The sequence below is a fragment of the Rattus norvegicus genome, chromosome 18, assembly GCF_036323735.1.
Source record: "Rattus norvegicus strain BN/NHsdMcwi chromosome 18, GRCr8, whole genome shotgun sequence".
Classification (NCBI taxonomy): Eukaryota; Metazoa; Chordata; class Mammalia; order Rodentia; family Muridae; genus Rattus; species Rattus norvegicus.
In genome coordinates, this window is record NC_086036.1 from 6069280 (window position 1) to 6084965 (window position 15686).

The window sequence follows — 15686 nt, forward strand, 5'->3', positions numbered from 1 at the left end:
GTCAACACACCCATGGACACTGTCTCATATCCATGGACACCATAACACACCCATGGATACCTTCACACACCCATGGATACCATCACACACCCATGGATACCGTCAGACATCCACGGATACAGTCATACATCCATGGATACAGTCATACATCCATGGATACCTCACACATCCATGGATACCTCACGCATACATGGATACCTCACACATCCATGGATACCGCACACATCCATGGATACCTCACACATCCATGGATACAATCACACATACAGGGATACCTCACACATACAGGGATACCAGCACATATCCATGGATACCTCACACATCCATGGATACCGCACACATCCATGGGTACCTCACACATCTATGGATACCTCACACATCCATGGATACCTCACACATCCAGGGATACCGCACACATCCATGGATACCTCACACACCCATGGATACCATCACACACCCATGGATACCATCAGACATCCACGGATACCTCATGCATACATGGATACCTCACACACCCATGGATACCATCACACACCCATGGATACCATCAGACATCCACGGATACCTCATGCATACATGGATACCTCACACATCCATGGATACAGTCACACATCCATGGACACCATCACATATTCATACATATACAGATACTATCACACGTAACCTGTTTTAACACTATCTAAAGCCAACTGCTGCTAATATGCATTTCAATGGCCACAAGGCTACAGAAGTATACAGTAAATACCACACTCCTCGTGTGGGTGAGCCTGCTCAGCCTTTGCAGCTAACTGGGACTTGAGGCAGCTGCTACGGCAGGCAGCTTTGTGCAGCTATGAAACATGGCGCACTTTAACAAGGTTCAACAATTCTGTTAATAACTTTCCTATCAAACTCCCTCACAAACTTTTTAATAAAGCTAAAAACAGTTTTCACTCATGAGGTTCAGTGAGAAAGGGGTCCATGAGAGGGAGCCAGAGATCCTATAGGGGAGGGAGGACTAGAGTATGTATTGAGGTGAGAGCTAAAGGGAGGACTGGGCACAGGGAGGGGAGTTCCAGAACCCTGTCACTCTGTCTTACTAGACTACATGGCCTGAGGACATCAGCGCCAGCGCTGTGAGCTAGCAGACTCACTCTCTACTTCTGAAACAACCTGAAAGATAAAGATGAGTAAAATACATTTACCCCATGAGTAAGCAATTACAATAAAGATTTGGAGAGTGTTTTTCCCTTTAATTTCTCATTCAAAGTAGAGAGAGATGGACGAGCGGCAGAATTCTTACAGCAGTTTACAGAGGGAGTGGGGATGAGCTTAAAGCTACTGAATGAGTGCCTTACACTGCCCTGCAGTGCTCCTAGAATGAGTGCTTTAGACTGCCCTGCAGTGCTCCTAGAATGAATGCCTCAGACTGCCCTGCAGTGCTCCTAGAATGAGTGCCTTACACTGCCCTGCAGTGCTCCTAGAATGAGTGCCTCAGACTGCCCTGCAGTGCTCCTAGAATGAGTGCCTTACACTGCCCTGCAGTGCTCCTAGAATGAGTGCCTCAGACTGCCCTGCAGTGCTCCTAGAATGAGTGCCTTACACTGCCCTGCAGTGCTCCTAGAATGAGTGCTTTAGACTGCCCTGCAGTGCTCCTAGAATGAGTGCCTTACACTGCCCTGCAGTGCTCCTAGAATGAGTGCCTTACACTGCCCTGCAGTGCTCCTAGAATGAGTGCTTTAGACTGCCCTGCAGTGCTCCTAGAATGAGTACCTTACACTGCCCTGCAGTGCTCCTAGAATGAGTGCCTTACACTGCCCTGCAGTGCTCCTAGAATGAATGAGTGCTTTAGACTGCCCTGCAGTGCTCCTAGGATGAGTGCCTTACACTGCCCTGCAGTGCTCCTAGAATGAGTGCCTTACACTGCCCTGCAGTGCTCCTAGAATGAGTGCCTCAGACTGCCCTGCAGTGCTCCTAGAATGAGTGCTTTAGACTGCCCTGCAGTGCTCCTAGAATGAGTGCCTTACACTGCCCTGCAGTGCTCCTAGAATGAGTGCCTTACACTGCCCTGCAGTGCTCCTAGAATGAGTGCCTTACACTGCCCTGCAGTGCTCCTAGAATGAGTGCCTTACACTGCCCTGCAGTGCTCCTAGAATGAGTGCCTTACACTGCCCTGCAGTGCTCCTAGAATGAGTGCTTTAGACTGCCCTGCAGTGCTCTGGGGTTGGGGTGGGGGGCTCAAGGTGTAGCTCGGTGGCAGAATACAGGTCTGCACTTGTGGGGACAGAATACTAGTGTGGTTGAGGTCTGCACTTGTGGGGACAGCCCCAGCAAGAAGGAAAAGCTGTAAGGCAGCCAGTCAGTTTGCAGAAATATCACTACACATTAATAACAAATATATTGGTAAATGATACAATGCTCCAGTTAATGCCACAGAACTCAGCTGTTAGTTTTTTCAAGTAAGATGGTTCACTTGACAGAACCTTCCTTTCCTTTTCTCGAGCTCATGGTATTAAATGACCCTAACCAAAAGCTTCATCTTAGAATTTCACCAATATTTAGTTTTCACGACTCAGAAACCCTTTTAATAAAAATGGTGGCACATGACTGTAATCTCAGAATTTACCAGGCTGAGGAAGGCCAACCAGGACTACACAACAAAACTATTTCTCAAACTGAACAACCAGGGGCTGGAGAGGTGGCTCAGTGGTTAAGAGCACTTGTTCTTACAGAGGCTCCCAGTATCAACATGGTGCCCCACAACCGGACTCCCGTCCCAGGGATGCCCTCTTCTGACGTCCAAAGGCAGCGCACACACATGTACACAGGCATGCATGCAGGCAAGCACAAACACACACACAATAAACCTTAACCAACAAAACAACACGCCCAGGAGAAAACAAGACAAGTACTGTTAAGCATCTTCCAGTGTTTCTTAATACAGAGAGAAACATGGAAATCTGGGGCTGTCTGAGGATTTTCGCCATTTTCAATGCAAACAAAAACATTAAAGCAACTCTTGACTAAATCTGAGACCTGGGGGCGGGGCAGTACCAAGGACTGAACTTTTGTTCCTGAAAGAAATTTTTAAGAGGTGAGGATGCAAAAAAAGTTCCCTTTCGTTTTTAGAATTTTTCCAAGCTTCCTAAAAAAGGACTATTTGCAATGTGGTGTGCTCTCATCTCTGCCACGTTTCTAAGTCTAAACAGGAAAAACTATTTAAAGATACCTTACTGTTATAAAAACTACCTAAAGAAAGGTTTTCTGGGGGTTGGGGATTTAGCTCAGCGGTAGAGCACTTGCCTAATAAGCGCAAGGCCCTGGGTTCGGTCCCCAGCTCCAAAAAAAAGGGAAAAAAAAAAAAAAAAAAAAAAAAAAGAAAGGTTTTCTGATAAAACAAACAAAAAACGTTTTAATGAAACTTTTATTTGCCAAATCAGTTTTTGATTCAATAGGTCACCACGACTTGAGCACCTCTAATCAAAATTATATAACTGTATTCGTATTTTGAAATTATAATATTTCATCATAAACAATTTTAACACAAGCCCAACTTCCTTTATCTGAGTACCTGAGTGGTCTGATTTTTTTTTTTTTGTATTATCAAATTTGAGGCTTACTACATTTTGTGTTTAAAAATTAAATTGCACTTTGTTTGCTTTTTGCACCTTCTATTTGGGGTTCTGTGTTGAATTGTTTCATATGCTAGCCACTGGGTAAGTAACATTAGAAAACAGGCACACAGTTTGCCTTCATGAGCAAACTCATAGCTTTACAATGGCCATGTGCCAAATACTTTAACATAGCAATTAGCAAACGGAGCACCACTTACTGGCTTTTAGTCATTATTTACAGGATGCTTGAAAGAGAAACACAGTAACAACTTCACTAAGGCTAGTAATAAACTGTAGTACACTCCATGCTAAGCAGCTAGCTAGGGTGCAGAGACACCCCCACTAAACACTGGAAGGCAAACCCTTCCCTGCTTCAAACACTGGAAAAGCCATCTGGAGTTACCAGCCCCAGCAAGAACATGGCTGGCCAGTTTGCTCATGAGGACAAACTGTGTGCCTGTTTTCTAATGCGACTTACCCAGTGGCTAGCATATGAAACAATTCAACACAGAACCCCAAATAAAAGGTGCAAAAGGCAAACAGAGTGCAATTTAATTTTTAAACACAAATAAAAAGACTCCAGGCAGCCTCAACTCGATTTTGCTTCTTGTGCACACAACTGTGACTCGGTTCACACTTAAGACAGAGGCTGTTCACACTTAAGACAGAGGCTGTCTCACACGACCAACACAAATACACATTCCACTCAAGAGAACAGACGCTCCAAATTGCAGCTTAGCTTGCAGTTCAGCAATGGAGACCTGAGGCAGAACTTCCACAGGTCTGGGCCAGCTTCAACTACACAGTAGATGTATCTTAAAAAGTTCCTGGTCCACCAGACTGCTTGTAAGAGCCAGAGCCAGAGGTTAACTGGTGACCAACAGTGTCTACTACACAACAGGGAAAATGTACCTGTGAAATCTCAGGGCAACAGTCGCCTAAACAAGACCAGCATGGCAATGCCAGGTGAAATGCCAATGGGCACAGAGAAGACTCCACAAGGCATCCTACAGCTAGAGGGTGACACACACGCACACGCACACACATAAACGCTCGCACGCATGCACGCTCACACACACACACACACACACACACACACACGCTCACACACGCACACACACACCCCAATAATAAGAAGGAGATCCTGAGCTGGGACAGGAGGGGCATGAAGGAGCTGGAGCTGGGGAAGAGAGGGGCAGGAGTGCTGCAGGCAGTTACCTTGATTTGGTTGCATATTCATGTTTGGTCTGGGACCATAGTTTCCCATTGGCTGCCCCTGACTCATTGTCATCTGGTTCTGCACGGGCATGCTCTGGGACGATGGCACAGAATGGTTGTAGCCTCCCATGGAGCCGTGGCTACTCGAAGGCATATTCATGGAGCTGTTCGTCATGCTGAGCTGACTGGGTCCAGGTCCCTGCATTGGCATATGGTTAGGCCCTTCAAAGAGAAACGGTCAGAACGGACAATCAGAGTTACGAGTTACGGAGGTGCATGGTACAGGTCTCCTTTATCATTACTGAGCTAGCAGCCGAAGCAGCCAGCTGACTGTTTAATCAACAGGAAACAAGCAGAGAGCTCAAATGGTAATCTGATAAGGTACATGTTATTTTGCTAGTTTAGTGCTGAGGAAACTTGGAAAACAGGAATTGTCTGGAGAGGAACAGGAAGGAATACTAGCTTGCTGGGACACGGAGCAGTACTGCACGGTAGTGGCACACAAAAGCAAACAGATGAACAGGTCAGTGAAGCACAAGAGTGTAAAAAATATGTCAAACAGATAAAATAGTAAGCAGTAAACAACAATGGTATTGTTTATAGTTATGGGAACAGATGGAGAATTTAGCAAGAAGGCGGGATGACTGGACAGCATGTTTGGAAAAAGCATCCAGTAGGGTCCCTACCTCATTCCTTCTACAACAACTAATTTCATATGTAGAAAAAATTTAAACTGCCCCTTCCCAGAGAAGGGGAGAAGGGAGGGGGAGACTGAGAGGAAAAGGGGACCAGATATTGGGCTGTAAAGTGAACAAACAAATTAATTAGTGGAAAACTAAACGTTAAAAGAAAAACACGGGCTGGAGAGATGGCTCAGCTGTTAAGAGCACAGACTGTTTGCTCTTCCAGAGGTCCTGAGTTCAATTCCCAACAACCACATGGTGGCTCACAACCATCTGTAATGAGATCTAATGCCCTCTTCTGGTGTGTCTGAAGACAGCTACAGTGTACCCACATACATACATATATGAAAATAATAAATAAATCTTCAAAAAAATATAAAGAAAAGAAAAACAAATCATAAAATGTAACTTCAAATATGAGAACTTTGGAAACAATCCTGGAAAGGGAAGGCCTTAAGTATGCTTAGAAGCTCAGAGCTATAATAAATGGATAAATTTAGCTATATAAAAATAAACAGAAGTTGAGGACCTGGCTCAGTTGATAAGAGCTAACCATGTGGGCATGAAGACCTGGATTTGGATCCCCAGAATGTATGTAAAATGCAGGGAGAGACAGCACATGCCTGTAATCCCTGGGCTTGCTGGTCAGCTCGTCTAGCCCAATCAGTGAAGTCTAGGTTCAGACGGTCCTGCCTCAAAGCTCTGATCCAGCACATTGTGAAGAAACACTTCGTACACAGCTGAAGCAATGCAAATCCACGTAAATACTGCTTTATACAGAGCGTTTTGCAATGATCAGCAGATTACTAGATTATTACTAGATTATTAGAGTACTGCTTTATACAGAGCGCTTTGCAATGATTAGCAGATTTTAAAATGTCCTGGTTTTGGTTTGTCTTGATGACACAAAATGTCCTGTAGCACAGACTGGCCTCAATTCACCATGCAGCAAAGGATGGCCAGAGACTCCTTAACCTCCCACCTTTCACGGCTTGGGAGTATAGGCGGGTCCCACTACACCTAATAATTTAACTGCTAGGAACCCACACGGAGAAAGCTTTGGGGTATATATTTGTCTAGATGCACAAATATATACATGTGCATAGACATACCAAAAACACTGTAAGCTTCATTTCTGTCACCAGGAAATGGCATACAGATCAGACACATCCACAAAGAAGGGTGTGATACCAGAGGATGGCTCGTGGTTCAATGAGCGCTGGGGTTTGATTTCCAGAACTCGCCACAACTCACAACTGCTGGTAACTATAGTCCCAAGGGCTCCTATACCCTTCTCTGGCTTCCTCAGGCACCACACACACATTAGAAAAACAAACCATAAAGATAATAAAAATAATTCTTTTTTTAAAAAAAGGATGCAGCATGGCCACCAAAGAGAATGAGACAGCACTCTGTATATAAGCTCTGTGGAAGAGCTTATATAAAGGGTGTTTCTGGGAGGAAGGAAGGAAGGAAGGAAGGAAGGAAGGAAGGAAGGAAGGAAGGAAGGAAAAAAGGAAGGAAGGACAGACGGACGGACAGACGGAAGGAAGCAAGCAAGCCAGCCAGCCAGCTGCCACGATCCTTTTCTTTCTCCCCAGACCCAGAACCAAGCATCTGGAGGGCGAGGGGCGCAGGAACTTCTGCACCCCTTTTGATTTTGGTTCCACAGGCACGGAGATTTACTTTCTAAGCTTAACAAAAAACAAAAGCCAGCAACATCAAATTTCTTTTTGATAAATTTGATTCAAAGAAAAAAAAAGCTAAGATTAATTTTTGTAGCCAACACTAAATGATGTAAGCGACCCTGAAATTAAGATTATGTAAGTGAATTATTAAAACTATGCTAGGAAATTAAAAACACATGGAAGAAAATGTAAGCTAGTGGCCTTCCAAATACCCTTATACCAAACAGTAAACTTTGTACTTTTAAGACAGTAATGGGTATTTAGAAATTGCTTTTGAAGCTCTATAGTATTCTAGAAAATCTCTTCATTAATTGATAATCTTTGCTCTTGTGGGTGTGGGAGGGATGGCTTAGCAGGTTAAACTTATTTCCTGCTGTGTAAGACTACTGATCTAAGCTCAATGCTCAGAATCTACACAGAAAGTCCAACACAGGGGCACACACCCAAACCCCAGCACTGCAGAGCGACGGGGGCAAACACAAGAGAAGTCACAGGCCAAGTGGCCTGGAGTATCCAGGTTCAGCAGCAGAAAAAGACCCTGCCTAGCAAGGCAGACAGCCGGCTACTCCTCAATTTCCCTGACTTCCGTACACATCCACAGACATAATAGCATTTAAAAATTTTAATAAGAACATCTCAATTGCATAAGGCTTTAGAGATAAACCAACATGTCAAGCGAACAATAATTACCTGCTTCTCAGCGGTTTCCTTGGTCTTGGGCCTCACTGTAATCTGGAGAGTTGGCTAAGAATTCTAATCAAAGTTTCTACCACACAAACTCAGAGCTCACAACTGGCTAACCTGGGCTAGCACAATGTGGACTTGACAAGCAGCTTCCTCTCAACTGCAGTCCAACTGGAGACTAAAAAGTACTGCTCTACACTCCTATCTGCACGCTGTGCGGGGGCCATCTCAAACCTCAGAGGAGACAGAGGAGAGCGGCAGAAACACCGTCCAGCCCCTCCGTTAGCGGCTGCACACCAATCTTCTAACGCAGGCTATCTCGTCTCTCGGCTCAATGCTCTCCCTTGGATTCTTTCAGTCTGTCTGTCCTCCTCGGACACCAATGCAACCAACGGCACAGCCAGCCAAGGAAGAGACCATGCTGGACATTTCAATTAATTCAGACTAATCATAAAAATGGTTCTGTTAATTTACTCTATTGCTAACTAAACAGCACTCTTTTCTGTTTGGCTAGTGAAAGCAACCTGTCCCCAGAAAGTAAAAATATTCTCATATTAAAAGGAGAGTACGCTTTATCAAAATCTATGCTATGGACAATTTATTATAAAAACACAATAGTTTCGATGAAACTTTCTTTAGAAGGTAACTAGACAAGCACCCAAATGGCCTAAGAAGGTCCTGTTGTTCTGTTGCTACAGCTAGGGAAGGACTCAGAGTGTAAGAAAGCGTACATTAGTCTTCAGCCTTTAATACTGCTTCTAAATCAACTTCCATATTAATCATACGCTATAAACTATGTACTAGGAAGAATCTAGATTTGGCCTCAGAAATATCTGCAAAGAAATCCTAAGTCCCCTAGGCACTTCTGGGCGATTCTGTTCCTGCCTCCACATGGTCTTTACAGTGTCCCTATTTCTGAGATCAATATATTTTCAGGTAAATAAACATGATGGTACCTTTTCATGGACAGGTTTTAACTCTTAAGCCATGGCTCAATCTCCCTACCCCCCGGAAAAGCTTCTAAAGCTAAGTGTATCGCACAGTTTCAGACAGACTAAATTTAGCCAGTTCTGTTCATCAGAGGAATGCTGTGTGTCAGCTGCATCAAAGCCCAAGGGCAGCCTGATAAACACTGAATACAGGTCACGTAGTTCTGCAGCTAACACACTCGGAGAGCGTGGACTCGGGGGCATTCAAAGCAGTTTTGTCATCAGCAATCTAGCATCCCCCGAGCCCCCACGTCGTTTCAGTTGCTAAGCAACTCTGGTGCTAATGTCTTAGAGGAGAAAAACTTACCAGGCATCTGGCCGTTCATCTGGTTCTGCATGTGTGGTGCAGGAGGGCCCCCACCCACCATTCCATCTGAAGGCATGCTGTGAGAGCGGGGAGGGGGTGGAGGGCCACTCTGACTCATCCCTCCAGGACCCATAGGCACATTCTGTGTAGGCGGCTGAAAGAAGACAGCTCAGTCAAACAAGAGAAACAACAGAATAATGTATGAGAGATTCATATGGATCCGCTGCTGTCTATATGACTAAACTGCATATAAACAAAACAATAACTGCATTTCAGTGTCTTCCAATGCATTTTAATGATGCGTTTATTAATATCATATTTAATACCCCTCATAACTTCAAGTGCCTTGGAAAGAAGACTACAGTTAAAATCTCTCAGGGAAAGAGATTTTCTAACAGGCTATACAGATTTTCTGTTTGTTTATTTATGATCTCTAACATGTCTACTGTTATTTAAATTACATTCAAAAACTAAGTCTCCTTTCCTTCTGAAGATATCTGGATGTTTACTAATAGTATACTGTTACCTGCAAATGCGGTAACAGCAGCAAAGCACGTAAGGAGGAGCAAGAAGTCTCAGAGAATGCCGTCCTTTATACTTAGAGCTAGCAGGCACTGGAAGGACACTTTCAAACAGAAGCCAACAGCTTGGCTCGGCATTTCTGTGCCAGTCACTGCTCTAGGTTGGGGATGTTACCAATGGCCTCCGAGGGTACAGACAGTGGACTCTAAAGGATGTCTTTGACAATCCTAATGAAAACCACTCACTAACCCTGACAGTTCACAAAAGACTGAAAGGATGGACACACATGGACACACACATGTATTTACACATATGCTCACGTGCACACACACAAACACACATACACACACACAGATACAAATGCACACACATACACATACATACATACACCCACACACATACACACACACTCATGAGCACACACACAGACACACATGTACATACACACACACACATGCATGTAGTCAAATTATAATCCACACGTCTATACACACACACACACATGCATGTAGTCAAATTATAATCCACACGTCTATCCTGCCTTTCCTTCCAGACCTTAGGGTAACACCCAGTCAGCAGTTCTCACATTTGCCACCTCTAGATGTAGCTTTGCAGATGTGAACACAGCAGCACAGAGCAGACAGACACACTGTTCTTCAGCCAACACCACTTAGAAAAACAAAATCACAACTGTTAATCTCTTTAACAGTAAATCCAGTAAATCACTAACATTTAGAATTTTTAAATCTCATCTTCAGATCTTTGCCTAACTTTTTTTTTTTTTTTTTTTTTTGGTTCTTTTTTTTCGGAGCTGGGGACCGAACCCAGGGCCTTGCGCTTCCTAGGCAAGAGCTCTACCACTGAGCTAAATCCCCAACCCCAGATCTTTGCCTAAGTTTATGCATTTAACAATTTGGTTCTGATTTCATTTTTTTTTTTAAAAGAGCATGAAATCATAATCTTACTTTGGGTGGAGGAATTGAGGGCTACCGCTCCAGTAAGGGGGGTCAAATGCTGAACCACACACTACACCTTGGCCTTTACCTGCACTGTGTTATACACACGATGAGCCCAGCAGAAAGCTAGAATTCTTTGGACTCTCTGACAACAAGAAAAAAGAAAAGTATAAAAGATCAGGAGAACCATGGGGAAACAGTAGCCAGGAGGTGACAGTGAAGCAGATGGCTTGTGCAGGCCCACAAGGCTCTCAGGAGGAACGCAAGCCTTCTGGAGAGGACACAGCATCTTACCTGAGCCTCACCAAACTTAAGGTAATCTCTGGGTATCTCAACACCAAAGGCCATGGCTCCCTTTGCAAGAAAACAACACAGATGTGGACTGTTGTTTCAGGGTATTGTGAAAAACAGAAGTAGACATCCAGCAGCAGCAGGATGGCCGTGACGAATCAGCAAGCAATGGTAGGGGACAGAAACTCCCACATCCTGGTGGGGATGCAGGTGCCATGGCAAATGTCACTCAACAAGTTTAACACAGAGGCAGCACTGAATCTGGCCATGCCAACTCCTGTACACGTTCTAGAGATGAACACATGGTCCTGCACATGTAGATAAAGCACTCCCTCAGGGATCCATCAGAAGAACCCCCAAGTGATAAACAAAACCTGCACATCATACAGTGGGTACTGTCTGGCCACACAGAAACACGGTGGTAGGGATGCCTAAGGTCAGCAAAGCAGAAAGGCTGCACAGATGAGGGCAGCACATGACTCCAGTTTTATAAATGAGCAAAACAGGCAAAAGCAGAGACAGAGAGAAGGCCAGAGAGCTGCCCAATGAGAAGGAGAAGGGAGAATCGAGATTTAGTGGTGTCGGATATGAGGGTTTTCGTTTATAAGGTTTTTAATGTACGGGTGTTTTACATGTATGTACACATGTGCACCACATGCCTGCCTGGTATCAAAGGAGCTCAGCAGGGAGCTTTGATCCTGCAGGACTGAGTTACAGATGCTGTGGGCCACCATTCAGGCTGGGGACGGAACCCAGGACTTCACAGAAACAGCTTGTGCTCTTAGCCACGGAGCCAGCTATCCAGCTGCAGATACAAGGTTTCGTGTGTTTGAAACGACACAGTGGTTAAGGCTGCACAGCTGTGAGCATGCTACAGGGTCACTGAGTTGTGTGGCTAACGTAGTGACTATTGAATCTTACTTCATTCCAAAAGGATGGACAAGTGAGAGAAACAAGGGTAACATTAACTTTTAAAATTTTTATCATGTGTGTATTGGGGATGGGGGCCATTGTCAGAAGGCAGTTTGAGGGAGTCGGTTTTCTATTTTCACTAGGTGGGTCCTGGGGATCCAATTCACATTGTTGGCTTGGTAACAAGCCTCTTTACACTGAACAACCTCCCCAATCCCAAACGTAACAAAGACCCAGCAAGCACATAAAATAACCGTGCTCCATGCCACACCAGGAAAATGGAAAATGTCTATAAGGTTTAAGGGAGCCAGAAAAATAAACAAGACCGGAGATAATTCACAGAAACAATGGAGAAGAAAGAGAAGACACAAGCAAAGGGTGCTCATGGCTGGGACGCAGCTGAGAAGCTGCCCTGGCGTGCAGTCCTGGCAGAGAACTATAAACCAAATACATCATCTAACTGATTTAGAGAGTGCACACGATGGACAACACTGGCTAAGGGCTTTCCAAAGCTAATAAAATGACCCCTTACAGTGGTTAAGGCAATACACAGAAAGACAACAAGCTAGCCCAGACTCTATACTAAAATAAAATATTCTCTGTCCAACTTGACGATGAAATAAAAATTCTTTAAGGTGAGCAGAGATGTGGCTGAGGAGTGCAGGGCACTGGCTGTTCTTCCGACAGTTCAGCTCCCAGCACCTGAAGGACAGCTCACAACCTGAAATCCCAGCTTCTTCTTCTCACCTTTGCAGCCAACTGGTACATACGTGGTGCACAGACATGCAGACAAACTCTCAAACACACAAAAGAAATTAAATAAATCTTTTAAAAAGCAAGTTACTATACAAGAACATGTACTTGGGTGCGTATGGAAGAAATGAATGAATGAAGGCATCAGTAAGCACACATTACCATCAGCATCCGTAACAGCAATGACATACTGCGGGCCTGGGCAGCTCCGCACAGCACTGGAAAGCACAGGGCCCTGGCATCAATCATCGCCAGCACAAGGAAGGAGAGCTGCTCTCCAAGACAAACAGCCATTCATTCAACAGCAAGGGCTGGCAAGTGAGAGTGGTGAACACTTCATAATACAACCTCAAAGATCTGTGAAGCAAAACCAGAGAGGACTAAGACAAGAGAGGAAGTCAGAGAAAGAGACAGTGAGAGAGGAAGTCAGAGAAAGAGACAGTGAGAGGCCTCAGAATGAGTTTAAACAAGGCATCTGAAAATCAGACAAAGTAGACAGGGCTTCTGACGTATTTAGCTTGAAGAAAGGTGACACAAAAACAGTCCAAGGAGCAGGGCAGCTCCCGAGGGGCGGGGCAGCTCCCGAGGGGCGGGGTACCTCAGCACTAGGGCAACTAGCAAACAGCAGGCCCTGGACTGTCCTGGCACCAAGAAAAGAAAAAAGAAGAGGTGTAAATGCAAAATTTTCTCTATTAAAAATACCTGATCTAGGCATACCTGGGAGGCAGATCTCTCAGTGTTCAGCCAGCCTGGTCTACAGAGCTAATTCCAGCACAGCCTGGGCTACACAGAGAAGCTCCTGTCTTGAAAAAATCAAAACAGAAACCCAAACCAAAACCAAACAAATAAACAAACAAAAAACACCTAATCCATGACTTAAAATCTTTCCTGAAGAAATCTCCTTGTGAGCTTTTATTGTGATCTCATGTCTAAATCACTTAGGAATAAAAAGGGAAAAATAGAAATTCATATGTAACCTTTCAGAGATCAAAAATAAGGAGAGCAGGTTCCCTTCTGTACAAGCCCATTATTCCCTGACACAGACAGTGCAGGATGGAAACTTGCAGGACATGTTTTCAGACACTAAAAACCACTGAACAACAGGAGCAAATCAAGTCCAGGGCATCATACGCAATGGACGTCCATCCCTGCAGGGCCCCGGGTGGGCGCAATGACCTGTGGAAACGGCACAGTGTGGCGAACCAAAGTGAGGTCTACAGGATTCTCACCGAGAGACAGCGTCTGAGAAACTAATACTCACGCATGACAGCCCTCAGCGACTGTGGAGCTGGCCAGGCGGCTCGCAGCCAAGGGTGCTTGAGCCCCACAGTACGAGTCTAACGACAGAGAGTGACCCCAAGAACCCGGTTAAGTTAGAAGGAGCCCAGTGTCCTCTGAGCCCACAGCACGCATGGCTCCCACAAACCCACTTAATAAAATCATCATTCTTTTCCAAAAGAGCAAGAGAAGCATTCACAACCAAGTAAGACTTACAAAACCTTTACAACCAACACCATCTTACTAGTGAGATAGAGCACTCTTGCCAAACCCTGGCAGTTAAGAAACAGACAAAAATATTTGCTAACACTGGGACTTGGTTAAAAAAAACAACAAGCAAATTAATGTCAGAAGTAAACTAGAAAACAGCAACAAGACGACTGGGGAAGGAAAGCTTCCTCACAGGTACACGACAGAGCACACACATAGAGGACGTGACTACATCACCCATTATTTACTTCGTAGTTCCCACAAGCTGGAAACGAAATCACCACCTGACAGCATTTATCACGAGAAGAGATGCGCGGTATCTGAAGGGAGCACTGTTGAGAACAAAGACTGCAACAGAAGGACGTGCCACCTTTGCTCAATGCTCAAGGATAATGGCTTTCCCTAAAGTCAACCTACAGATGATATGTATGCTTACCCCAGAAAGTCACAAAATCATTCTCACATCTACACGTGAAGGAACATCCAGGGCAGTCCTAAGAATGATTACAGGCAAACTACAACATATCATAATAAAAACATGAGCTTGGTGCAAGGACAGACAAACAAACCAAAAAAAGAGCCTAAATGTTGGCTGTAATGAAGAACTCACATGTACAGTAAGAAAACGGTGAGTGACATTTAGTGGGCAATGAACACTTTCCAATAGATGGCGCTGATAACTGTGATATGTGATAAACTTTTCTTTTTGCCCCTACCAGAAACTCTACCTAGGACCTCATGCATGCTGGTCAGCTGCATAAGCCACACTTCTAAGGGAATGCAGGCATACCGTCATAACCTTGGTATAGGAACGTGAACATTCACGAGAGCTACTCATCCAATGATGTCTCAAGCAGACCAAGACAAATTTCAGAGTAGAAAGCATGTGAGAAATACAGATAAAGATAACAAAGACTTCTTTATAGGGCCCTGGGTTTGAAACCCGGCATTGAGTTTGAAGTCCTACAGTCAATTAGAAAAAGGTCAAAGAATTAAAAACTAGCCAAGAAAGGGACACTGAAAACTCGGGATGAGAGCATTATCTGAGGAGTAGTAAGGTCACCTATACCTTGAATGGACGCTTTTACTGTGGATGAACGGCATGTAAGAGGTTACTGCACTTGATCCCTTTCCTGGCATGAGAATAACGGGCCCTACTGTCTACTTCCAGAAGCCTCTGCTGCGCCGCTCTGTTCACTTCCCGTGTGTCAGTGGGCACTGTCCGTCAACTCTACTGTGCAGTAGGTTGAATAAAGGTGAGGGCCATAATTATTTGCTAACTGTTGGGGCCTCCAGTCATCCAGTATCAACTTGATAAGTATTTGAGAAATGATTATGAAATCTAGATTCGAGACCTTTCACTGAGTGTCTGCTGTCCCCAGTGTTGGGGCCTGACTCATCTGACCCTGGGCCCTGGGCATGCTCCCAGCACTCCTCCACAGCACCAGCCCTCCTCCCACCCTCACCGTCACCTCTCCTGGAAACCCTACAGATGCAAAGGCTTGACCATCATCCATGCTTAAATCAACTTAGCCCGAGTCTCATGAAGCCGGTTCTACCCTGGAACGGTGGGGCCACCCCAACACCTCTCTCTCTCTCTCT

The 15686-nt window shown here is 44.8% G+C and overlaps 1 protein-coding gene across 4 annotated transcripts in view; it reads right to left on the reverse strand.

The window, feature by feature from the left end:
* The window catches only part of Ss18 (SS18 subunit of BAF chromatin remodeling complex), a 121533-nt gene that overhangs the window by 21661 nt on the left and 84186 nt on the right, over nucleotides 1–15686 (reverse strand). For all 4 annotated transcript variants that reach the window (XM_063277462.1, XM_006254438.5, XM_006254437.5 and 1 more), the window contains exons 4-5: nucleotides 9163–9316; nucleotides 4812–5033 (exon numbers count right to left, since the gene is read on the reverse strand). In XM_063277462.1, the coding sequence (XP_063133532.1) occupies nucleotides 4812–5033; nucleotides 9163–9316 (376 nt within the window). The remainder of the gene's footprint in view (nucleotides 1–4811; nucleotides 5034–9162; nucleotides 9317–15686) is intronic.